Raw genomic sequence first — 25,475 nt, forward strand, 5'->3', positions numbered from 1 at the left:
AAAAGATGAGCCAAATAAGAGCAATTATGTAAGGATTTTAGCTTGCTAGGATTTTTTATAATGTATAATTATTGGTTGTTTTGTTTTGTCTAGTCCATGGGATTATTGAGAAATTTGGAGACTTCTTGGTATAGCAGTGATCATCTAAGCAAAACCAATGCTTGCTTTTCTTTCTCTGTTGTGTGGGAATTGCAGGCCTCTGTGATTAAAGTGACTTTGATGAGAATTCTTTTGTAAGTGGACCAAATTTGAACTGTTATATCACACTGAATTATTGCATTATCTTTAATCAGGACAAGTCCAGAAATGGATGCTGTTGCTTCAACTTAAATTCCAAGGCAGGAGATAAAGTATCTTCAGTTCCACAGTCACCATGAAAACTTTGACCCTGAATTGTAGTTTTGCATTATTACATTTAATGTTTAGAAATTACCACAAGATCTCAGGAAATATATCCTTATATTGATATTATACTACTGTTTATACTAATTCCATATGCATTCTAAATCATTAATTTGAACTCTACCAATTCTTTACTTCTTTCATTAAATGAAGTAACTCTGTGTCTGTCTTGTGAGCCTTATTATTGCCACTTGGTGCAGAGGGAGTGAAAGAAAGCCTGGTTAGGCTGCAGGAGCTCCTTTGCGGAGGTCTCTCTTTTAAGAGCCTGGTGGTTAAACGTAAATTGTAGCTGTTGATAGAGCTCCTTTTTATGTCTTTCCAGTTCCCCAATCCTCCTTTCTTTGAATTCATACTACATTAAGTTTCAATTTTTTTTAAATTTAGCTTTATTTTTACTAAAGTGATTCATGGACATAGTTGAAAAAAATCAAAGAGAACTAAGAAGGCTTACAATGAAAGGGAAGTAGCTTTCCTTCCCCCAGCTTAGCACCCCAGAGACAAACACCTTCAGCTCTTAGTGGTTGGTTCTAGTATTTACCTTATTTAAAAATAGATATATTACCTTTTCTTGACTTACCAATTTCAGAAATGATTTTTGAATTCCTTTTATGGCAGGCAGGATTTACTTTTCTTATATTCCTACCTCCCCTAATCCCTCTCAATAGAGATTAATCACAACTTTGTGTTAATCAGTAGATAACAAAAGTTCACTGATGAACCCAATGGTCAACTATCATTATTTCCTTTCTACTGGACTCTTATTTTTTTCAAGAATTAATAATTGCCTGATTTTAAAATGTGACTAGTTTCTTTCTGTACCAATCATAATGATTACCCGAAGGCTTAAATGCTCCAAACAACCTTTTTCCATAGCCCTTCACTTTCTGCCATCAGGACCATTGTTCTCCAGGCCTGTGCAATCAGTGCTCATTCTATGACCTTTCTTAGTCTCTGCTGTATCTCCTGTTAATTGGATCCTATGACTTCCTCTTTCTGGATCCAGTGCCCTTCTTTTGCCAAAGTGTATTCACCACTCAAAACTTCCTAGGAAAAGGTGCATGAGAAGTAAAGATTTTGAGACTTTACAGTTCTGAAAATGTCTCTACCCTTGGTTGATTGGTAGTTTGGAGTCGATATTGAAAATAATTTTCCCTCAGAATTTTAAAGGCCGTGCTCCATTGTCTTACAGCATTTGTTATTCCTGTGAAAATTCTTGATACTGTTCTTTTACATAGGACCTGTTTTTGCACTCTGGAAGCTTTCAGTAGCTTCTTTTTACCCCCAACATTTCATGATGATATGGGGGTCTTCATACATGTGAATGAGTGCTCGACTTGCTGGAGTCTGTTAATTTGTAGACTTGTCTACTTCAATTCTGGGAAATTTTTTGTATTTTTGGTAATTTTCTCTTCTCTATTCTCTCTATCCTGTCTTTCTAGAATTCCTGTTGTTTGAATGTTGGACCTTCCTGGTGGATCTTCTAATTTTAAAAATCTTTCCTCTCCAGTTGCTCCACAAGTTGTATTGCATTTGTTATCTTTGTTATCTTCTGACTCTTTTGTTGAAGTTTTTTAACTAAGTGTTTTAATTTGTAATATCTTTTTTGTCTGTTCTTTTTTCATAATAACCTATTCTTAGCTTATAGATTCAATGTCTTCTCATAACAGTGTTTTAATTTGTAATAATATCTTTTTTCTCTGTTCTTTTTTCATAATAACCTATTCTTAGCTTATAGATTCAATGTCTTCTCATTATTCCTGAGGATAATTATGGGTTTTTTTCTCATGTCTTTCCTGTTTCTTGCATTGTTTCTGTTTCTTCCATGTTCCTTTCTGTTTTCTGTTTATATGTTGTGTACGTTTTTCATTCTGAAGGCTTTCATAGAAAATTTGAGCGGTCATCCATTCATATTAAGGATCAGGTACTAAAAATTTAATTTCATAGGTCTTTATGTGTAGGCTGAGTTTATCAGTTATCTGAAGGGCCATCGCAGAGAGTTAGTTGGCCTTTTTTGTTGAGTCTTCATAATATCCAGTGGAGGTCTTGTCTTTGGAGCCATTCAGTGTCTCTAGAAAGGACTCCTGGGTTCTGGCAGCTGGGTAGGAGAAGAAAGCGGAGGACCCCACAGTTTGTATGGTGGCTTTTACTTAATCCCCGTACTTTCAGCCTCCCATGCCTTGCGCCCCCACCCTAGTCTTCCTCTACGCTTGGTGACCCTTGGGCTCAGTTTCTCCTGTGGATGAAAGTTGAGGCTGGGTGGGCTGTCTGGCTGTGGAGGGTGGTGAGAGCACCTGCTGTTCAGTTGCTCTTTATACAGACTTAAAGTCCTAATTTCAGCCCTGTACCCCCCTTTTTCTACAATACCTGGTGCTTCCCAGTCCTGAACTTGTTAGGAATTTGGTAGGGTATATTTTTGGGTTCTTAGGTTTCAACTTTCTCTACTCTACTCTGCTAGGTTTGTTATTACAGCTCCTCCTGGTTTTCAGTTGTATAAATGCTATTGAAATCTCGTGGCTCTGTAGTGTGTTCTCTGTGGATTAATACGATTTCTATTCCTTTAATGTCTTTTCATGGGGTTTTCAGGTACAGAAAATAAATACATGTGGTCAGTCTATCATTATTTAACTGGAAGTCTAGATTTAAATTCTAATAGTGTTTTGAAAATAAAATTTCTTTAGTATTCTATGATTCATTTTTTCCACTCTTTAATACTTTTAAATTAATACGGCTTTACTGTACTATCTACCTCATAGGACCGTTGTGAGGATTAGAAGAATCAATACCTTAAACGCACTTAGAACACTGCCTAACACAGAGTATGCGTTAAATGAGTGTTAGCTATTACTAATATTGATGTTACCATTATTATTACTACTATCACTCTTAATTCAGTAACCCACTTAGACTTGAATGAAGATGTTTTCACCATAAGAATTGTTGACACATGGGGAAATCGAGTGTTTGATAATATGGATCCTACATTTAACTAGACTTCACATGAAATGTTCAGGTGTTAAATTTTATCTAAGATATATTAAAGCCTTAAAAAATCCAGTCAGTATTAGTCTAAAAGTTTTTAGAAGTGTATGATAACAATTTTGAAGTGGTTTTAAACTTTATTGGTATTTTGTTTTTATCATCTAAATACGAAGTATAGAGAATAAAATTGTCTAGATGATGTTTATTATGCCTTGCCTACAGCCAGTAGATGTACACTCTTTGACACATCGAGGAGAGAAACAAGATAGCAAACTTCAGTAGAAGGTCTACATCTAATACCTTTTTGTGGGTGGCTGTACACTTATCAGAAAATGTGAACTTAATACAAAGCAAAATGCCTACATTTGTTCACTCGTTTTAAGTATCTTCTTTGTATCTGGATTGAGCGTATGATAGATAACATAGAATTCTAATTCTTAGAGGTGTAGTGGGACTAGGCGATCCCATCACGCATACGGCTTGTGAGCTGCATACTTTGGGGAAAGGTACTTTTATTTGGACGGAGATTTGCATTCTTTCTCACTAGAGTCCCATAGTTGTGACAAATGACTAAATATTCGTGCCTCTAGAGATGAGAAATTTTTCTGCAAAAAGAATGGCCAGCTGCTTAAATAAACTGCCAATTATCTGGATACTGCTTAAATTAACTTCTTTGCCAATTATCTGAATAACTGGCAGTACAGATGAAACAGGTAGACATGCTTAGGGTAAAGCTGTACCTGCTGTTAGCTTGATGCTGGCATTTTCCCCTCCCGAGGTGCAACTATTACTGTCTTTATTGTGTCCCCTTACTGTTTGCTGTGATAGTTCATCTCCAGAGCTTTGATGTCTACGTCTTTGGAGCCTTTATGCTGCCTCTTCTCCAAATGCAGTAACTAATCTATATATTGTCATGGGATGGAATTTGCCCTTTCAGCCCCATAATGTGCTCTCCTTCCTCTCAAATTGACTTTTGTTGGTATCTTTGATAACTTATTTGGGACACTTACTATGGGCCAGTTAAGTCACCTCATTTTAGCCTCAGAATAAAGATGTTAAAGTACAAGAGTACAAGAGCAACCAAGATGCACAGAACCAGAATGAACTCATATATGATTGAGTAGAATGATGAATATTTTGTTACTATATCCTGAAATACTAAGTGTTTAAATGATCTGTTTATTTAGTATTTTAGTTCTGGAATAGTATTAATTTCTGAATAAATAACTCAGAATTTAATCACAAAACTCAACATTTATGATAGGGCGGATTAAGTTTTGATTAATTGTGATAGGTAAATCCAATGAATTAATGTACAGGGATATTAACACAGTAAACAATTGCTTTGACATCAATGAGGAGTTTCTCTGGGTAATGTATTAAGAATATCAAGGATGAATTAAAATGTCTGACTGTAATGAATTCCCTCCTTAGTTTTATTCTGTCAGAGTGAGAGGAAAAAGCTGTTGATATTCTTTGTGCTTTTAAAAGTCTGTCTCAAAGACTGTTCCCCACTTAAATCTCAATATAACGTATATTACCAGATTTGGTAGCATGGACATGGGAACAAAGAAGAGAATTGTGTTATGAAGGGACTCATAGCCACCAGGAGCTAGACTCATACACTCCTTTCCCAGCCTCTCTTGGAATTAGTAGGCAGAGGTCATTTTGAATGAGATGTAGCAGTTTAGGAGTTGTAACTGAGTTGTGGGTGATGAAAAGGGGTGCTCTAGGAAAACTTTTCAGTTCCCTTCTGTGTGCCATCATCTTTCTCCTGTACCCAGGACTTTAAATTCTGGGAGAGCTGGGTTATTTCCCACCCTTCCTCTTAGTTTTTGAAAGCAATACCTGAATATATTCTCTTTATTAAATAATCATTTAGACAATATGAATAAAGTGCAAGTTCACCTTGACACCCCACTTCCCCAGGGATAGCCAATCTTCTGGTGTGTGTCCTAGACTGTTTCCTGTGCATTCACTTGTTTTATGGAGGTGTACACTGCAGTCATTCAGTTTAGCTCATCAATCACAAGGTGATTAAGTACAGTGGCATATCTATATGATGCAGCTGGTAATAAAAGAGAGGAGTCTATATATCTTTATAAGTATTTTTTGTGGATGACTAGACTGGCTTCTGCTGTTGTTGACCTAACAGGCGTTCCAGCTCTTCTTTTCTTTGTATCCCTCTATGCAAAGAAATGTGAATCAATTGCGTTTTCTAGATAGCTATAGAATGAGACAATCGAGAGGATCTAGTACTTTAATTATGTGCATGTGAGTATATGAGTGCAGGTCTGTGTGCATGGTTTGTTGGTTGTAGACAACGCAACTTGGAATTGTTTTGTTTTGAAATACAGCTTTATGTTTAATTTTACAATTGATTTTAGAAGTTTAGTTGCAAAGGATGAAGCAAGTTTGCTACAGAAGTTACCATGACTTGGTCAAAATAGAGTTGTGTTTTTTTTGTTTGGCAGCAACCCAAAGTATGGCCTAGAAGTTATGGGTGAAGCATCCAGATTTCTGTTAACGTGGCTTCTAGGGATTCTGAGTTTGAGGCTAGATTATCAGAGTGACCTACCTACTTCATTAATGATACCTGCCTTAGATATCCTACCATAGATATCTGCCATGGGCTTGGTGGGAGAGTGTGGTGTGGGGAATGGGGGCAAGGATATTCTGTCACCTGGAATGTATGATTATGGTCTGACTTTGTATAACTTTGCTAGATTATACATATATTTTTACGCACTCAAAACAATGTGGAAAAACTCATAATTGATTCCCTGTTTTCAGTTTCCACTATCACACTAGGATGAACTTAATCACATGTATATTTAAAAAATGGAAACAAAAATAGCCCATCACCTCTATTGGGGCCCGGTATTTTTGTGCATAAGTAACACACACTTATTAGCAGTGCCTTTGTGAATTCAAAGACCTTTGCAACCTTGATATGGTGCTCAGGGAAAAAAAAGAGATGTACTTTTTTTTTTTTTTAAAGTGCTATACTTAACAAAAACTTTAAAAAGTATGAGTTTAGCAAGAAAATTTCAATTAGCATATGTTTTGTGTTTAGATCACCCTTAGTCATCACTTGAGAGAAGTTTCAGTTCATTTGTGATTCTGCTTAAATGGCAAACCTTAGACGAGTTGCCCTTCTTTCTCCTTGCTGTGCCATAATTTGGGGGGAGAAATTTTACAGATTACAACTTTCTTGCTTTGTGAATTTAGCCACTTTGGCCACACAGTGTCTGAATATGGCTTGAGTCCTGAAGCCTGGCAAAAGGTGCAGGTGACTTTTTGGCCTCATAACAGTGTCTTTTAGAAATGTGGCTTTCTGTACTATCACGGGTGCATCTGTCACTTTCAGATTTAATTCCTGCAGGTGTTTTTCTTTCTTTGTGGGGAGTATGAAGGGAGTAAGGGAGTGATTACAATGTTACATGATGTTTTTAATAGTTCAAGTCCATTGCTGGCTTGAGCTAGAGAAAAATATGACTCAATGTGTTTTTTTTGCCCTCTATTTTTCGAATTCCATGTTATTTCAGTTTTTCCTTTTCACCAGCTCTGAAGAAATCATGGTTGTATGTTAACAAAAATCATAGTTGAATATTAAAAGTAAGTTTCTAACAGCTTTCCAATATTATCCATAATTAGCCAAAGAGAAAATCATATGAACTTTCCCCATTTTTTTCTACCTTCACTTTTTTTCTTATCACTTTATCTTTTTCTCCATTTTTGTTTAATAATTATAGCCCAAATAGCCTCTTCAGTATCTCTATATTTGATGGACAGTTTTGGAAAAGAAGAATCATTTGGGGTGGGTGGTGAGTTCCAGAGGGCATTTAATTTAGGATTGCTTATATGTTTATTCACCTTTTTCAAAAAATGTTTGTTCAGTCTCAGTCAATATTCATTGACCACTTACTAAGTGCCAAATTGCTAGTAATCACCTTTGCTTTCTAATTCTTGAGTGCATGTGACACTCACTACTTTTATTTTCACTAGTTTAGAGAAATTGAATATCAACTATAGTTGACTTTCATAAATTTTCACAATTTAATTGAATAGTATTATTCACATTTGCACACCAACTATTTTAACCTCAACATCAATAAGCATTAGAAAATATAATTGTTTTAAAATAGTTTTATCTTTGTGTATATGAGTTATTGAAAACATGAGCACATGATTTTTTTTGTTGCTGCCTTTTGAATGTCTATTTTTGCTTAATCATAACTAATACATATAATGGTTCTTGGAGCAAGAATTTGTGGGAGTTTAAGTGATCACTTTGTAACTTTAGAAGTTAAATAAATTGGAAATACTGAAACTGATAGAAAAGCTAGTCTCTAAATAAACTTGGTAACCTAATAGCGAATATGGCTTTAGATTAATATAACTAAGCACTTCAATTTTGAAAATTTTCAGAATAGGATTTTTATTACCAGGGGAAAACTAAACTTCATTTAAAAATATATGTGTACTTATTTTGTCAGTATTCTTTTTTCTCTTCCAAATGCCAAAAGTGTACTCTATATTTTCATTATGAAAATTCTGCTTGTTTACAAGTATTGTAGTAATTTTATAAATCAATAAAACTGAGCCGTGTCAACAGTGTGGGGGAAAATGTTCAATACATTTGCCACGTCACAGAAAAATTTAAGTACAGAATGTTTTGAAAGTTTAAGGAAGTATAACCCTTAGCTTTTAAAAATATGTATATGACAACTGGTTTACCAAACACTTAAATGTAAAATCTGATTGGCTAAATTAAAGTTATTTCTGCAATGTGAGAAAGGATAGAAGTAATGGTGAACCTTTAAATGAAAACATTAAGTGGATCACCTTTTGGCTAGATCAGGGGTTCTCCACCATGGCTGCACATTAGAACCGCCCAGGGAGCATTTAAATGTCCTAAGGCCTAGATTGACCCACACCAATTACGGCAGAATCTCTAGGGGTGGGACTCAATCATCAGTATTTTTTAAAGCTCCCCAGGAATTCCAGTGGGTTGCCAGGGAATTCCAATGGGTTGCCAAGGTTGAGAACCATTGAACTAGGACTGGGTGGAAATTCCCACTCCTGATTATTGTATGTAAGAAGAGGTGTGTGTACATATAGCATTCAAGTTTTAGGCCACCATCTATCTCATAACCTGAAAGGCCAAACATTTTTCCAGGTCCTTAGCATGGACTGAGGAGCAGCAGCCTCAGCTTCACTTGGGGTCTTATTAGAAATGCAGAATCTCAGGCCATCCCCCCGGATCTGCATTTGAATAAGACACCCAGGTGATTCCTCTGCACTTTAAAGTTTTAAAAGCACTGTCTGAGGTGGTATTAAGGTAAATGTTCACCTTGATACACCCTGTCTTTTGCTTCTTCTCTCTGGTTTTGTGTCCTAAGTAAGATGAGACATTTTCCTAGAGGGGTGGAAAATGAATGATTTTCTGATAGGGAGCACATGTGAAGGAAATGACTACCACTGTCACCATCACCACCAAACTCCACTCTCCCTGACATGGAGAAAGAAGAACTAAGAATGGTTGCTGCGCTGAACAATTCCTTTTCACAGCTGCCTTGTGTATAAAAAGTATAGACCTTGCAAGGATACTTCTCCACACATGCCCTTACTTTGAGAATTCTTTGAAAGAGATTTCCCTTTAAGACATTTACTCATGCTAATCTCAAACTGAAATAGATGAAACTGAATCCTCCCCATTCTCTGGAAAGTATATCTAGCACCCCACTCTCAGAAACCTCCCTTCTCATCGCGCAGTCCCTATCTTAAACATTCTAGGGACTCCGTTGGCTTTCCTCTGTCTCGGCACCACCAAGAACCAGGCAGATGGTTTGTCAGGATACCTCCTTCCTCAAACATTGGAAAGGTTCTTTTCTGTTACTTCTCTAGGGCTCATAGCATCGTTTACAGAAAGCCTTTCGTTCTCCCACCGCTGTGTGTTCACGTGTCATGCTGGGTTAGATAAGCACCCTATTTCCTGGCTATATTCAGATGCCAATAAAAGAGTTCAGCATTTCTGTCCTTAGCTTTCTGAGATGAACTGACTACACTGGAACTGAGGTAGCTTTTTACGAGGAGTCACCTGAAGGGATTTTGCTGTCTTTCCTGCCCCGGAAATATAATGACCCTAAATAGAGTCGCCTTCTCCCTACATAAGCCCTCTCTTGCCCTCTCATTCCAGTAGGGGTGATTTTTGGTGTGAAAGGATGACCATTTGTGGGGACAGAGTCCCAGAGAGCAGTTTCCAGGCTCTCGGCCTCACGTGGAAAGGTGCTGGCTCTTTTATTAGATGGCCATCACCTGCAATCAGATGGCCATCCGATGTGGCTGGGTGGCCATCAGCTGTTACCCGTTAGCCATTAGCCACTAATATAAGTGCTGTGGCTGAGCTAGCAAGTGCGGATTGCAGTTAGCAAGGCGTTGGTTGATTGGTCAGCAGAGTAGTGTATGGTGGATTGCAGATCGTGTGGCTCCGGCTTCCTGTGTCTCCAACCCAGCGGCCAGTGAGAATATAGTGGTATGACTCCCCTACCTATGGCTCCGTGGGTGTTCCTTTTTGGCGTCACCATATCCTGCGTTCTTGTGTGGGGAGCGGCAGCTGAGACCCTGCATGATACGAGTCCATACTGGTACATGGAAACCTGGCTTCTAGTTCCAGCTCTGCTATTAACCGTGTGACTTTGGACATGTTATTTGAAGACCCTGGATCTCAATGTTCTCCCCTTTCCTTGTGGTGGATGTCTTCATTAGAGACCTCGCTGTCTTCCCCTTAGTGGTCCTTCCATTTATTAGGACAGGGCATCTCAGCCTCCCATCTGGTCTTGGCTTGTTGGACCTGGTGATGTCCCTTCTCTCCAGCTTCTCTGGGTTGTTCTAGATAATGGAAGTGAGAATGGAGGTGGAGCAGCCAGCTTCCCCTCTGGATGTGGGTGAGTTCTCAGCAGGTTGGGGAATGAGGAGCACCCGTGTGCCTCTGCTGACTAAAAGCTAAAAACATTGCAGTGATCTCCAACGGAGCTGGCTGCTGTCAACAGAAAGTTGCCTTCATCCATGTGTTGCTGTTGCTGTGTTCCTCTCTAAGGCTGAGACTGGTGTCAGACAGGGTGCCCTCAGCATCTCTAGAGACTCACCCTATTACAGGGAAGTGGAACCTAGTGTATCTTTAGCAAGAAGCATTTGTCCTTGAGTCTCTGCCGGTTCAGGAGCTCCTGGCCTGGGATTGGGTAAGGACACTCCTGCACGGGGCTCAGCAGCGGCACCTACTGGCTGCAGAAGGAGGAATCCTGAGCCCCAGAGCAGGAACGGTTTCCGCCGCAGGGCTTATCACTGTCGCTTTCTATGGGGAGGCCTGTGTAGGTGTTTCTCAGATAGCTTGGGCATCTGTCTGCCTGCTCCCTCTCTGAAACACGTAGGAAAATTATTTCTTAAACTTTCTGAATCATTGGCATCTTTAAAAATGAAATGAAAACTAGGTATCATGTCCTTGAAATATATACATAGGCACAATCTCAGGGAGTTTATAGACCCCTGAAGATCCTAGGATAACCACGGATTTCAGGTTTGGAAGCCTGAGCCTTGCAAAAAAAGAGAGCCATGCTCTCTTTTCCAGGGCATCCTGACAGATTGGAAAGCATTGGCATATATGCCCACTCTTACCTGCTTCCTCCCTTTTCTGAAAAGGGACCAGGAGTGAATGGGAGCCATCCCCCAGAGTCACGTTCCTGGCACCGCATCCCCAGGAGAACTTGGCTTGCTGGGCTGGACTCTTCTGCTTGTCCACTGCCAATTCCACACAGTGGTCATTGTCACTGAGAAGGCTGTGGCAGTAGGGCACCCTCTTACCTCCACAGTCAGCCCTCCCCCACACCCCTTCTTGTGGCTGGAGACTCTACCAGCCTGACTTTATTACATGTATCCTGAGGTCTCCAGACAAGCTTAAGAAAGACTTTTCCAAGGCCGGTTATAAAGCTCCTGAACTATAATTACAGGGCCACTGTGGGCTAAAAATTTGGTGTTAGGTAAAGGTCTTCCTGTGAGTGCAGGCTCCCAGGAGGAAACAAGTTCTTTGATGTGGAGTGACAAACGTGGTAGCTTTCTCAGAATAGCTAACGACTTTGTAAAACTAAAATTTGATCGAGTAAGTAGTTTGCTTAAATCTCTCTCATGGTTCCCCTTACCTCTTTGGTAGAATCCCAAACTCCTTAATACGATATCTGAAGCCTTTGGCAACGCTACCCTGCCTCCGAACCCCAACCCTTCAGAGGTTCTTGTATCAACCTTACCAAACTTTTTTCTACATTTCTCAATGTGTTGTGCTCTCCCTTGTCCTCAGATGACGGCAGGTGCAAAGGTCCTCTACCTGGAGAGCCTGCCCCTCTCATCCTTACCCCACGCTCCAGGTCACAGCTTTTACATGTAACTTCCTCTCACCTGACAGTTCTCCATTTCTCTCACTGGATCGGGTGCTCCAGCCATGTGCTCTTAAACACCTTGGAATTTTCTTTTTTTTAAATTCTAAGCACTTAACTTCATTTTTCAGGTGATATCCAGTTACTCCGTCTATTAAGAGCTAAGCCTCTTCTCATCTTGCTTGTTTCCACCTACTGTCCCCTGTCTAAGCCTGTATCATGTGCAGCACCAGAAAAAACACTTCCATCATCAAATAAGTGCAGGGAGCACTGTATCTCTAATTGGCGAATTACCACACATACCAGCTCATCAAAGGCTCTGAGAAGTACTGCATAAAGAAGTACAGTTACCTGGTTCCTAAGTGGCTGTGGAACACATTTTTACATCTACCAACATCCTGAGGAAGAGTTTGGGAAATATTTACCTAGACATACGAAAAGGCATAAACTAAAGCTTCACTTTTTATAACCTTAAAATAAAAATTGGTGAGCCAATCTATTTTCAAAAGTCCTTCTATTTGTCTAACAGACATTATTTTCTCCCATTACAAAGAAACTGGACTTTCTCTGCCTGACTTTCTCAAAATTACATTTGGACCAGAGTAAACAAATACAACTTGTCCTCTCTTCCTGGAGCACAATCATAAACCATCGTTTTTGAATCAGTTACCATGGAGACTGCCAATTTAACCTGTCATTTTACTGGCTGTTTCTGATTTACCTACTTCCCTACCTCTACATGGTTCATCTATATAATCAGCTACTATTGGATAGAAATAATAAATTCATCTATTAAGAAATTCCATCAAAACACTTCTAACAAAGATGTGTTGTCTCCCGTTTATCATGCCTAGTGTTATGGGTTGAATTATGTCCCCCTCCGAAAGATATGCTGGAGTCCCCAGTACCTCAGGATGTGCTATTTGGAGATAGTCTTTACATAGATAATAAAGTTCAAACGAGTTAATGTTAGGATGGACCCTAACCCAGTATGCTGGTGTTCTCCTAAATGGGAAATTGGGACCCACACATACACACAGGGAGAATGACATGGGAACATGCAAGTGGCCAACTACTAGTCAGGCAGAGAGGCCTGGGACAGATTCTCTCCTAATAGTTCTCAGAAGGAACCAACCTTGTGGACACTTTCATTTTGCACTTCTAACCTTTCTGCGTAAAAGCCACAGTTTGTGGTACTTTGTTCCAGCAGCCCTAGCAAGCTAGCACATCTAGTGAGCACACGTGATACCTGTACTTGGTCCTCTCTAAAAAGGCTGCTTCTCTGTTTCTGGTCTCTACCTGCAATGTTTTACATGATGGTCCCTAATATGATAATGATTGCCGGCACTTATTGGGTGCTGTGCCAGGCACTGCTCTAAAAGTTTCACATGTAGTAACTTGAATCTTCACGATGACCCTGTGAAGTTGATGCTGTGACTTTCATTTTATGGATGAGAAGAACATCAAGGAATGGAGACGAGCACTAACCCGGCCCCAGGTCACACACGGTAGCAGATCCTAGATCTGAGCTTGGCACTCTGGATTTTGAGTGTGGATGTGTAATGCCTACATTATTCTGCTTTTCATGTAGCCAGGGTGTGGGATTTATAAAGTAGGCAGGAAGGATTCAGCAAAAAGAGAGGCAGGATGATAGTGAGGATTTCTCAATGGGTTTTGCTGCTTGGAAAGGTCTGGAATCAGGAAGCCCGACTTGCTGCTCTCTGTCGCCCCCTGGCTACATGAGGAGAGAAAAGGTGTCTGAATCGGAAAGGCAATAATGCTGAGAAAGCACTGCAGTTGCTGAAGGTGTATGGAGCAGGAATTCCCCCAGCCCTGGGGGGGAGGGGGGAGGGGGAGAGCTCTGTTTTTGGAGGAGCTAAGGGAAGGAAGCTGGCTGCTGAACCCGGGAAGGGATTCTTGTCGTTCTAGCTGGGGTGCCGCTGACAGACTACCAGGATCCTCCGTAAGCATTCCCCCCACATGCGCCCCTGTGGCCACACCTTGCTGCTTTCAGAAGATGTGGGCTTTGGCTAATGCGTAGTAAGTCAGGCCTTGCCTTTAGCTCCTCTTTCCTTTGCTGGATAGATCCTTGCCCCTCCTGTCTCTCCCAGACCGGGCTTGGATCTCAGGGCCTGGGAGCTGAAACTACAGGAAGTGCGAAATTCTTTCAGCTTTAGAATTCTCATCAGCATGGACTGTTATCTCAGCCATGTTATTATATTAGCATGTCAGGGCTGGGAAGCAGCCCCCGGAATCACCTAGTAAGTCCTGCTGCTCTCATTTTACGGTGAGAATGGTGTAGTGGGTGTGTTGGTGCCACTTAGATTCGCCAGGTTATGCGAACCCAACCCAGCTTCTTGAGTACAGGCTGTTTAACTGGCCCAGTCTGCAGAGACTGCTCTAGCCAAAAGTCCTCCCTCACTTGGGAGGTTATTCCCCACCCCCGACCCCCACATCCCACCCGCATCTCATAGCCTGTAGCCACTGACTGGCAAGTAAAGGGGTGCAAAAGGTCAGCCCCCTTGCTCCAAAATAGAACCAGCTCTGGTACAATTTATGCTCCCTGTGGGATCAGGCTGAAGCGTCCGCTGAGACCACGTTTGTGCTTTGCATTCAGTCCCTGTTCTTGAGAGCAATGCTTCAAACATGACTTCTACCAGAGTCCCTGTCTTAGGCTCTGCTTTTAGGGAATCTGACTTTAAGACAGAATGCTTGCTGAATACATTAATGAAGACCCCAGATCTTCTTTTGGAGAATAAAAATTGACAGTACATTTGCTTCAGCTTTGGCCACTTGTACTTACATTTAGGATTAACTGTGTTTACATTTGTAACTTGTGCTTACATTTAGGAGGTACTTTAGGCAAAGAATCAACTTTAGAGGATTGCAGTTATGATGATCTAATTGAAGTGGATAAATACAGATTTTTCTGACACTGGATATTTTATTAGCAAGTATAGATCAGTTGTTTAGAAAGTATGGTAGGACTATACCATGTATAACATGCTCTTCAGTTTGAGGACCTTTATTCTATCTCAGCTTGGAGCTACAATAGTCAATGCCAGTTACATAACTGATCATTTCTCTTGAACTTGTCATTTTCTCTTCACTACACTCTTTGAGGGACAAGGTCTATGTCATCTTGCTCATTTTTGTGTTGTTCCCTGTGGTGTCTAGCACAAAACATTGTAGATGATTAATATTTTTGATGGATTTAGTTGAATCAGCTCCCATAAAAATATTTTTCTTGATATGTTTAGAAGAGTTAATCTATTATTTTGGGGGATTTTGGTTAACTTTGGGGAATAAATTTATCCACGAGAATCATATCTCTGCTTTTAAAAATCACTGAATACATTCAAAAGAGTAAGTTAAACATTTGCTTTAACAAACGAGAACATGGGCTATTTTGGACTTGAGTTGTTTTATCTCATGATCATTTCTGTGATTTGCAAAGGCACGTACCTCTCCAACCCCCCAGCGTTTCACAGAAAACAACCAACCACACGTTTTGAGGTGCAGATAGCTTGCTTTATTTTGTTGTTACTATCTCAAAGAGGTCCAACAATTTTAACTAACAATTGAATTTATACCAGCAGGAAAAGAACTACATCAAATTGCTATTTCGGGCACTTAGTAACACTGTTGTTGTTTTTTAACTTAACGACAGCTTTATTTCATTGTTGTTTTTGTTGTTGTTCTTTTTGTGCTGTGGCTCCTTGCTTAGTTGCCCCAGTTTCTCAGGTGTAATTTAAATTTAGAGCTACCACACAAAGGCATTGGCTGCACCCCTGGACCTCCAAGAGTTGGCACTGCTCCAACATAGGAACACTTGAATAGCTTGGTTACGTGAGGGGATGGCCAGGCGGTGTTACTTTTCCAAGCTACCCAGGCACTCTCTATGGTCAGAGACAGTGCAAAACGAGCGAACAAAGTGTTGGCCGTTACACTTTGCTCTGGTAATATTTAAGTCATGATAATTTTGAGTGTGACGTCATCAGCGAAAATGTAAGACGTTCAAGTGTTGCTTACAGGAGGGTAAATGCAAACATCACCAATGCCTTACATTTCTGATTCAGTAGATATTGGTGCACTTATCAGGTGATGTGCACAGTATTATCTCCGAGGTGGGTAGGACATCTCTTCAATGGGGAATCTCTCAACCCACTGAGGCATACTTAGACATCAACAGTATGTTGAGGCACAAAGATTCATTAAGTGTTGAGCAGGGTATTTGTTCCATAAGAAACTTTCTCCTACCAACAGTTTTAAAAGTTACATTGTAAAAGGTCATAAAATAAATGGTACAAAACTTTATAACCGTTAATCCGGCTATATACAGTATGTACATGTCACTAGAAAATGTATCATATTTTTAGGTCAACAGTTATGAAAAGATTGAAATGCATAGTTTTGAACTTTGACTCATTCAGGTTGATACAAAACTACTCTTTTTTTTCTTAATATTTACAGATCAGAAAGATTAGTCCATGTGAATTGTTTGTGAAAAGGTTAAGAATGAGTGAGTAGGAGAGCCCAGGCCCTCTTAAATAGATCGAATATTTATATTCACAGTAGCAGAGTCAGATCCAAATTCATTCCCTAAGCTCAGGGTATAAAGTCCACCATCTTCTTTCTGTACGTCCGTGATGATCAGAGTTGTCAGGTCATCTGTGTTTTCGATATGGAATCTCCCTTGCTGGTCTTGATTTTGGATTTTTCTTCCACCACAGAACCATGTTATTTCTGGGGTAGGCTCACCCGTAAAAGCGCAGGCTACTGTTAAAACTTTGCCCTCATCAATGCTGATGTCAGAGGGAAGAGCTTCAATTTTAGGTGGAATTCCTTTATGGAATAGCAACAACAAAAACGTATTAGGATCACTGAAAGAAATAATGATTTGCTTTCTACTGAATTGTATATACTAAAGACTACACATTATGCTAGGAGGCTTGTATACCTCTACCAGTAATTTTATTGCTCACCTCTTACGCCTGCTTTAAGCATTCTACTAGTTGAGCTTTCCAGTTGTGTCATACTAGATTTTCCCATAAAACTGCTGGAACTCATTTCTACAAAGGACTCTTGCATGGAGGACATGCTTTGGGCAGACATGCTTGCAAATTTCATTTCAGTCATGCTGCTAACACTGCTGCTGCTGAAACTGCTGAAGGAGGCCTCCTGCTTAGAGGCAGACATTTGGACTGACTGAGACGAGACGCTTCCTTGCAAGCTCGTGTCACCACTTGTCCTCAATACTACCTCTCTTGGAGGTTCTTCAACTAGAGCTGTGGAGCATAGCAGATACACGGTGAACATCAATGACATCTGGTTAATTGGAGACATATGACATTGACTTACGGAAATCAAAAACTTAAACACACAAAGAAACGTAACCCAAACAATTTGCTGTGGAAGCATAAGCAAATACATACATCCATCCATTTGTCAAGAGCTAGCTCAATGTCTCCAAGAAACGAATCCTTATATTTCTACCATCACATTACATGCAGGTGCTAGAATCACTAGGAGAAAAATGATTAGTCATCTAGAACATAATGTATATAGTGTGCATTCTGAAAATAAATGTAACAGGGCGGTTGGTAGCTTTGCTTCTGAAAGTTAACTTATCCACGTTTCTGTTGGGCTGTCAAGAAACTTTGACCATGAGAATGAATTCACACAGGAGGCTGGCTCTTACACATGGAATTTCCTGACGCTCCTGTGAGTTTGCTGTGCTCAGAAGACAAAGGAAAAAATACCCATAAAGTCCTTAAGCAAATAAGGAAAATGGCAGAGATATACTTACGAAGGACTGTTAAGGAAGCAGTAGCTGAACACTGGCCATGGAAGTTTTTGGCCTTAATTGTGTATTTCCCACTGTCACTTTCTGAAGCGTTTCGGATTTCAAGAGAATATACATTTCTGGAGCGACTTACGCTGATATTTGAAGAAACAGAAATCTAAAAAGAAAAAAAGCATTTCTTTGAAGTCTTCAGGAATAGAGGTAGTATTTCAAATTTTCTTCACTAATAAATTCATAATTAAACTTACGGGCAGGTTGTTTTTAAACCATTCGATTTCAGGGGAGGGCTCACCACTGATTTCACAAGAAAAGAGTACAGTTTGTCCTTCGTTCACATTTTGAGATCTGGGCTGTGAGATGAAGGCTGGGGCATCTGAGAGTTCTTCGCTCAGGGTCAAGTCGTACTGACACTTGATGATTCCTTGACTGGTTTTGCCAATACAGGTGAGGATCCCTTCATCTTTGCGACTGGCCCGCTTGATGGTTAGGGTCTGATCGCTGCCAGAGACACCGTATCTGTACTCCTCGGAGTTTGTGAGCTCTACTCCATTCAGTACCCATTTCACATCAGTGGCCCCAGCAATGTTGGCTTTTAATGTCACTTTCTGACCATCACTTACGCTCATCTGAGTAGAAAATGCTTTAATTTCAGCTTGAGTTCTGATTTCTTCTGATGCCTGTGATGTTTTAGTGATTTCCTCTTGGACAATGGCTTTTTCCAGGGAGGCTGCTTCTGATTTCTTGACTTTTTCAGAAATCATAACCTTTGAAGCTTCCTCTGTGAGGGCTAACTTTTCTTGAGATTTCACCTCTGACATCTTGATTTCTTCAGAAATTAAGGGTTTTTGGGAAATTTCCTCTTGGACAACTGCCTTCTTTTGGAATGTAATTTCGGAGGTCTTTTGTGTAGATACTTGCTGTGTCTCAGTGTCTTTTACAGCTAAAAAAGAAACTTTGTAAGGTAAACTTAATTGGAAAGAGGCCCCACACTTTATTCTTATATATCTGCAAGTGAATATACAAAGAAAAAAATGTTGACTCTTGTATGCAGTGTAGGTTACATCTAATTCTTTCACAGTCCCAATCTTGGAAAATTGTCATGCATGAGTTTTGATATCAGTGTAATGATTCTTTAAGCTAAATTGAAGATGATTCTTATGACTTACAGGGAAAAATGTCTTGAAAAGAACAGTCAAAGGAATTAGGAGATGTGTGTATTTTGATTCATAAAAAAACCAAATTATGTTTTAGAAGATTGAGATGAAAGCAAACTAATTTTAAATAGCAAAACTAATATAGCTCTTTCATTAACTTTGCAAGAGTGAAGGTTTAGGGAAGGTTTGTATATTCACCTGACTTTATTCTTAAACATTCCTGGAAACAGGGGCTGTCCCTATGGAATCTTATATAACACAACATACAATTATGCACTTAATAAGTGCTTTTTATATGAATATAAGAACATATGCTAACTTCAAATATGTGTAGTTCCATATTTGTGTACTAATGGTATTCTGGAATTCAAAAAACAGTTTTGTATTAATAGTTTCATGTGTGTGTGTGTGTGTGTGAGAGAGAGAGAGAGAGAGAGAGAGAGAGAGAGAGAGAGAGAGAGAGAATTCAGAAATGTTTCCTTAGTATCGTTTTCTGAAAAATGTTGGTAAGAACAAAAGCCAACCTACCTTTTATGGTTAATTTGCAGCTGGAGGACACAGATCCAGCAGAATTTGTTACTGTACAAGTATAAAGCCCGCTGTCAGAAGTATCAGTCTTGTGGATTTCTAGGAGGAATCCTCCTTTGTCTTCAGAGAGTTTATATTTCTCTCCTTGTGTAATAGCCTATAGAATGCAAGGGATTTGAGTTTTAAAAAGTGATTTAATTTTCAGCTTTATGTGGGAGATGGGGATGAGGGAAGAAGTTAGTGTTTTAGAAGATAAAATTAAATGACATTTAAGAACTGGTTACCTTTCCATCTTTTGTCCAGATGACAGTGGGCTGGGGTTCTCCAGTAGCTTTCACTGCAAACTTAGCAATGCTCTCTGAAGAAACAGTTGTATCCTGTAGCCCAGTAACAATTACTGGTTTTGAGGAAATTGGTTCAGGAGCTTTTGGTTCAGTTTTCTTGGTTTCTGTTGACTCAGCAGTTTTCTGAGCTACTTTCTTGGTTTCTGTTGACTCAGCAGTTTTCTGAGCTACTTTCTTGGTTTCTGTTGACTCAGCAGTTTTCTGAGCTACTTTCTTGGTTTCTGTTGACTCAGCAGTTTTCTGAGCTACTTTCTTGGTTTCTGTTGACTCAGCAGTTTTCTGAACTGATTTCTTCGTTTCTGATATGCTTGACACTTGCTCATGGATACTCTTAAAGGCTTGTCCTGTAAACTGGAAGTTAGTTTTAGAAGTTCCACCTTCACCAGAAATCTCACAGATGTATTCTCCACAGTCAGATTCTGTGAGGTTATAGATTTTGAGCTCATAGGTACCATCTGCTGAATAATGAAACTGGAAATGCCCATTTTCTTTCAGTTTTTTGCCATCTTTATACCAGGTGACCTCTTTTGCGCATAATATACTACTTTCAACTGCACACGTCAGCTTTGCCATATCTTTAACAGCTTCTGCTTTCAGGGACTGAGTTATCTTGGGTGGGGCAGAGACTGGGAGCTGCTGAACTTTCTCTGCTGGTGTGGGTTTTGTCTCTGTGGGTGATACAGCTTTTGGGGGAGAAGTCACTGGTTCCGGGGATTTCACTCGTTTTGAAGGCTTAACTCCTTCTGGGGATTTCACCCGAGGCTCGGGGGATTTGACCCTTGGTGGAGAGGTCACAGCCTTTTCAGTAACCTTGGACTTTTGAACAGTCAGAGTAAACTGTGCTTCTTGCCTCCCTTCACTGTTTTCTACCACAACGCTGTAGTTGCCCTCATCGGAAGCCTGGACGGAAGAGATCTCAAAGGTCGATTTGTACTTTGTGGTGGTCACTTGGTGGCGGGCGGAAGTACTGATCACTTGTTCTCCACGCAGCCAGGTTGCACTGGGTATTGGCTCACCATCTGTGTCACAAGAAAACCTTGCAGACTCGCCTTCATAGACAGTTATGGACCTTGGCTTGGTTAGAATTCTTGCAGCCAAAGTTGACTTGATCTTTCTGTGGGTGGATTTTTCTTCCAGTGACTTTTCTTCTACTGCAGCCCTTCTCATTTCTGCAGATGCATGGTGTTCATGTGATGAGAGACTTTCCCTTGTCTCTGTCATCTGTGATTTCACTTCCCTGACTGAAGAAGAAGCTTCCATCTCAGATGTTTTCTTGAACGATGAAACCGCATATGCCTCTGTTCTTGTCAGCTCAGGGAAAACAGATGGGAGGACTTCCTCGTCTCTGCGCCGGGAAGCGGAGGTGGTGTAATCCCCTCCTGTTACGTCCAAGGTTGCGTAGTCAGAAGCTTCACCTTTGTAGTTCGTGCACACGGCACGGTATGTTCCACTGTCATCAATATGACAGTCCAGAATTTCCAGGGTCAGGACCCCACTCGTGTTGGTGTAATGAATCTTATTGCTCTCTTGGAGTTCTACACCATTGTGGAACCATTTAACCTCAGCAGTTGGCTTAGACTGAACGTTTAAGATAAAACGTGTATTATGGCCACAAGGTACCCTGTGGGAGCGCATTCTCAGTGTGATTCTAGGGGCATGGTCCAGTGTAAAAGGCTGCTGACTCAAAACTTCATACTTCCTTTCTGATGTCTTCTGAGTCTTTAAAGCAGCTTTCATGGACTCATACCTGGAAAAGATATCAAATCTTGCCGACCTCTCAAATCTGGAGAGTGATCTTTCACTAGACACAGGGCTGGGAGAACGAGGGCGTGTTCTCTCTGGAGTGGGAGACCTTCTTTCTGTGTCATCTTCATATTCCTCAGCCGGTTGTGGACGTGACCGGATCAGCTCTGATACCGGCCTCATTAATTCAATATAAGTTGGAGACAGGGAACGCCGTCGTCTCAGCAGTCTAGACACAGATGAGGATGACTCTCTTTGAGCACGTTTTGTGATTTCATATTCTTCCTCAATTTCTGTTATTTCAGTCACTTCTCTCTGTCGTCTTGATTTCTTTCTAGACTTTGCTTCCTTTGACATGTGGTCAAGCTCGCTTTTGTATTCTGAGAGACGCTGCGTGGTCTTAACTGGCCGAAGCAACTCTTCGTCCTCTTTCTCAGCCATGATTCTTTGCCGTTGTTTTGGTTGTCTGTATGAAGCCTGAGCGTGCCGTTCGTGCAGTTCTGCATAACTTGTACTAGTCTCCGCCTTCCTCGGGATGTGATATGTTGAATATCTAAAGTCTTTTCTTCTCTCCTCCACCTTGACATGAGCTTGTGGTGAAGAGTAACGCAGACTAGAAAGCTCAAACCGTGGGGGGCTTCGGCTTGGGGGTGAAGCTGAAAAACCTAATTCAAGCTCCTCTTCAAGACGCAGCCTCTCTTCCTCTGTTCTTTTCATTGCCAAGTAGTCATCAATGGGAAGGAGTAATTCTTCATCTGAGATGTCACCAAGAGAACGTCTTCTAGGTCTGTAATAGAAGGCATAATCAGGAGAAGGTGTACGCCGGCGAGCTGGCCTCACCATTTCCAGATCGTCTTGGGTCAATTTGGGAATCCGCCACTTAGGTCTGTATTGATCTGTGAAGCGTGGAAGAGGTGTCACGTAGAACTGTTCCCATCTTGAAAGGCGGATGCGCTTGGGTCTTTTCTGTACAACTCTGTCAATTTTCCCAGGCATTTCAAATTGATCGCGTATCTTTTTGTACCATTTCATGTCAGACATAGGCACAAATTGCTTAATGTGCTGGTCTTCTTCTACGATGGTCTTTTTGAACTTGCGTGGCTCTGGCACTTCATATGGCATACGGAGTTTTCTCTCTTCCTTCTTTTCTTCCGTCTCAAGTCGGAATTCTCCCTTTACAGTCTTGGTGCTTACAGCTGGTTTGTAAAGGATGGCAGCTTCTCTCAGGGCCTCCTGGGCTACCTGGGTCAGTGGCACAGTTTCAGTTCCAGAAAGAATTTCAGCCATTCTTAATGTCTTGTCAATTTGCTTTCTCACGTGTCGTTCACGCTCCTCTTTACTCTTAAATTCTTGTTTGATGTACCTCAAGCGTTCCACTTGTAGGTGAGCCTGGCAACTGGTAGATCCAGCTGTGTTTGTGGCTGTCACCCTATAATACCCGGTGTCTTCAGGTAAAGTATCCCGGATATGCAAGGCATAGTAATCCAAGCCTTCGTGGATAATTTCAATGTTAGGCCCGAGGGACAGTGGCTGACCATCTTTCTCCCATTTTAATGTTGGCGGGGGGATGCCAGATACCCTGATCTCAAAGGAGACACTTTGGCCCTCTTGGCATTCTGCGTTTGCCAGTAGCCGTTTGAACATGGGTCTTAGTGTTGTGGCTGCAGGAGGAGGGTGGGGGGTCACAGTCAACTTGGCTTTGCAGCTGTCCTCACCGTATTTGTTCTTTGCCACAACAGTATATTCAGCATCATCATCTGTAGTTACACTGTTGATTGTTAATTGGTAAAGACCCTTGTCAGACTCAAATGTGTACTTCTTGTCATCCTCACCCGGTTTGATTTTCTGACCTGATTTATACCATGTTACACGAGGCTCTGGGTGGACAGTTATAGTTACTCCAAACCGGACGTTTTCACCCACAAAAGCTGTCTTATTATAGAGAGGTAGGGTAAATTCTGGTGGCCTTTCCAGGAGTCTCATGGTATCTGTTCTGCGCTTCAGTTTCTTCACGGTTCTACGGCAGTAATAGTCATAAACTTCTCTCACGCCTTTAACAAATAGCTCTGCATAAGAGCTGTCTTCACCGTAGTCATTGACTACTTTGCATCTGTAGGTACCATCATCGAATTTGGTAATGTCTTTGACATACATCGTGGCCACTCCATCTTCGTAGGTGATTTCATATTTTTCACTGTTCTCCAGTTGTCTGACACCAAAGTACCAGGTCACTTGGGTAGACTGATCATAATTTTCAATTTTGCAGACATATTTAGCATGTCCGCCTTCTTCGCCAACTGCATGCATTATCTGCCCAGAAAGTGGGCCAATTTCAATGGATGCTACTTTAACTTTAGCAACACTCACTCCACTCTGAGATCGAATTGCACCACCACAGGAGACCCGGGCTGCTGACACAACCATGTTGAGGTCTTTCTTGATCAGAGTGTGATAGTAACGCCGGTGTTTTAATGTTCTGATAACTTTAGTACTGACTCTTTCTATGTTCTGCTTCAGCCATGAATGCTCGAGTGCCTCAGATGCTGTCATGCGTGATTTTCTCTCTTTCACTAACAGCCGGTCAACAAAATCCATGGCTTCGAAGCTAATCTCTTTGAATGCTTCTTCATCAAAAGCAAATTCAGCATTCATGATGTTCTCAATGATCTGTTGGTTAGTTTCAGCCAGGAATGGATTGATACCACTCAACAGCACGTACACCAGCGTTCCAAGGGACCACATGTCTGTGGCCGTGCTGACAACATCGTGCTGGTGGACTTCAGGTGCATAGTATTCAGGGGCAGTGAACAGAAGCCTAAAGTTGTCCCCTGGTTTCAGCTGACGGGCTTGACCAAATTCTATGATTTTAATGATGGAGCTCCTTCTTGTTTGGTAAATGATATTTTCGGGTCTGATGTCAAAGTGTCCAATACTTTGACTATGTAAGAACTCAAGTGCTTCGCAGACTTGGCGGACATAACTGACAATTTCTCTTTCATTAAGTTCAAAAGCACTTGTGTTAATGCGTTCAAATATGTCAAGTCCTGATATGAACTCAAAGATCATAACTAATTCTTCCATGCTTTCAAATGATTCGTGGAGGTATAAAATGTTTTTGTGCCTAGCGATGTTGAGAATGGAAATTTCCTTCTTTACCAAAACCTGATCGGTCCCTTTGACTTTAACAAATTTGGCCATGTATGTCTTCTTGGAGGATGTTTCAACACAACGGTGGACGATTCCAAACTGACCACGCCCGAGATCTTCAGCAATCATGTATTTTTCATACAGTTCCTTGGTGGAAGAGTGAGAAGCTTTAGTCATGGAAACTTCCCTGGTTTCATCTACCTCTTCATCATAGTTCAGAGCTCTGGTCTTATCTTCTTTGGTTATGGTTGGTTCTGAAGGCTCAGAAGGCTTGCTCAGGCCAAATTTATTTTCAGCTATTACACGGAACTGGTAACTTGTTTTTCCAAATAAGTTGATCACAGTATAACGTGTTTCTCGGGCCTGTCCTACACGGAGCCATCTCTCTGCAGTAGTTGCACATTTTTCAACAATGTAGTTGGTAATTTTGCTGCCACCGTCAGAAGCTGGCTCAGTCCAGGTTAAGTTGACAGAATCTCGTGAGACGTCAGTAACTTTGACTCCTCTGGGGGGGTCGGGAACATCAGCCACATCCAGTTCAACTGTCTTCTGATCAATTCCAAACCTGTTTTTAGCACAGACCACATAGAAACCAGCATCTTTTCTCTCTACTCCATTGGGGAAAACAAGTGATGTGAAAGATCTTGTGACAATAACTTGGTAGTGGCCATTATTGTCGATGAGATCTTGTCCTTTCTGCCAGGTGATCACGGGATCAGGTTTGCCACTGAAAGGGATCTTGATGCTGACCACCTCTCCTCGGAGAGCATGCATTGCTCCCATGCCTTCAAGAGTTTTAGGCAAGTGTATCTTAGCTGGAACTGTAGAAGAATAAAAGGAAAAAGGAAATAATTTAACAATACTTAACACTGTTTAGGTGCCACGCCCACACCCTACCCCATCCCCAGTTAATAATATGTCATCTAGCACCAAACTTATGTTT

The 25,475-nt window shown here is 40.8% G+C and overlaps 1 protein-coding gene across 1 annotated transcript in view; it reads right to left on the reverse strand.

Annotated features, from left to right (window-relative positions):
- Positions 1-15,315: 15,315 nt before the first annotated feature.
- The window catches only part of TTN (titin), a 272,150-nt gene continuing 261,990 nt past the window's right edge, over positions 15,316-25,475 (reverse strand). Inside the window, exons 268-273 of the mRNA XM_081051210.1 lie at positions 19,583-25,353; positions 19,299-19,455; positions 17,865-18,556; positions 17,620-17,773; positions 16,796-17,098; positions 15,316-16,655 (exon numbers count right to left, since the gene is read on the reverse strand). Of these exons, the coding sequence (XP_080907336.1) occupies positions 16,357-16,655; positions 16,796-17,098; positions 17,620-17,773; positions 17,865-18,556; positions 19,299-19,455; positions 19,583-25,353 (7,376 nt within the window). The 3' untranslated portion in view covers positions 15,316-16,356. The remainder of the gene's footprint in view (positions 16,656-16,795; positions 17,099-17,619; positions 17,774-17,864; positions 18,557-19,298; positions 19,456-19,582; positions 25,354-25,475) is intronic.

The sequence above is a fragment of the Rhinolophus hipposideros genome (assembly GCF_964194185.1).
Source record: "Rhinolophus hipposideros genome assembly, chromosome: 6".
Lineage (NCBI taxonomy): Eukaryota > Metazoa > Chordata > Mammalia > Chiroptera > Rhinolophidae > Rhinolophus > Rhinolophus hipposideros.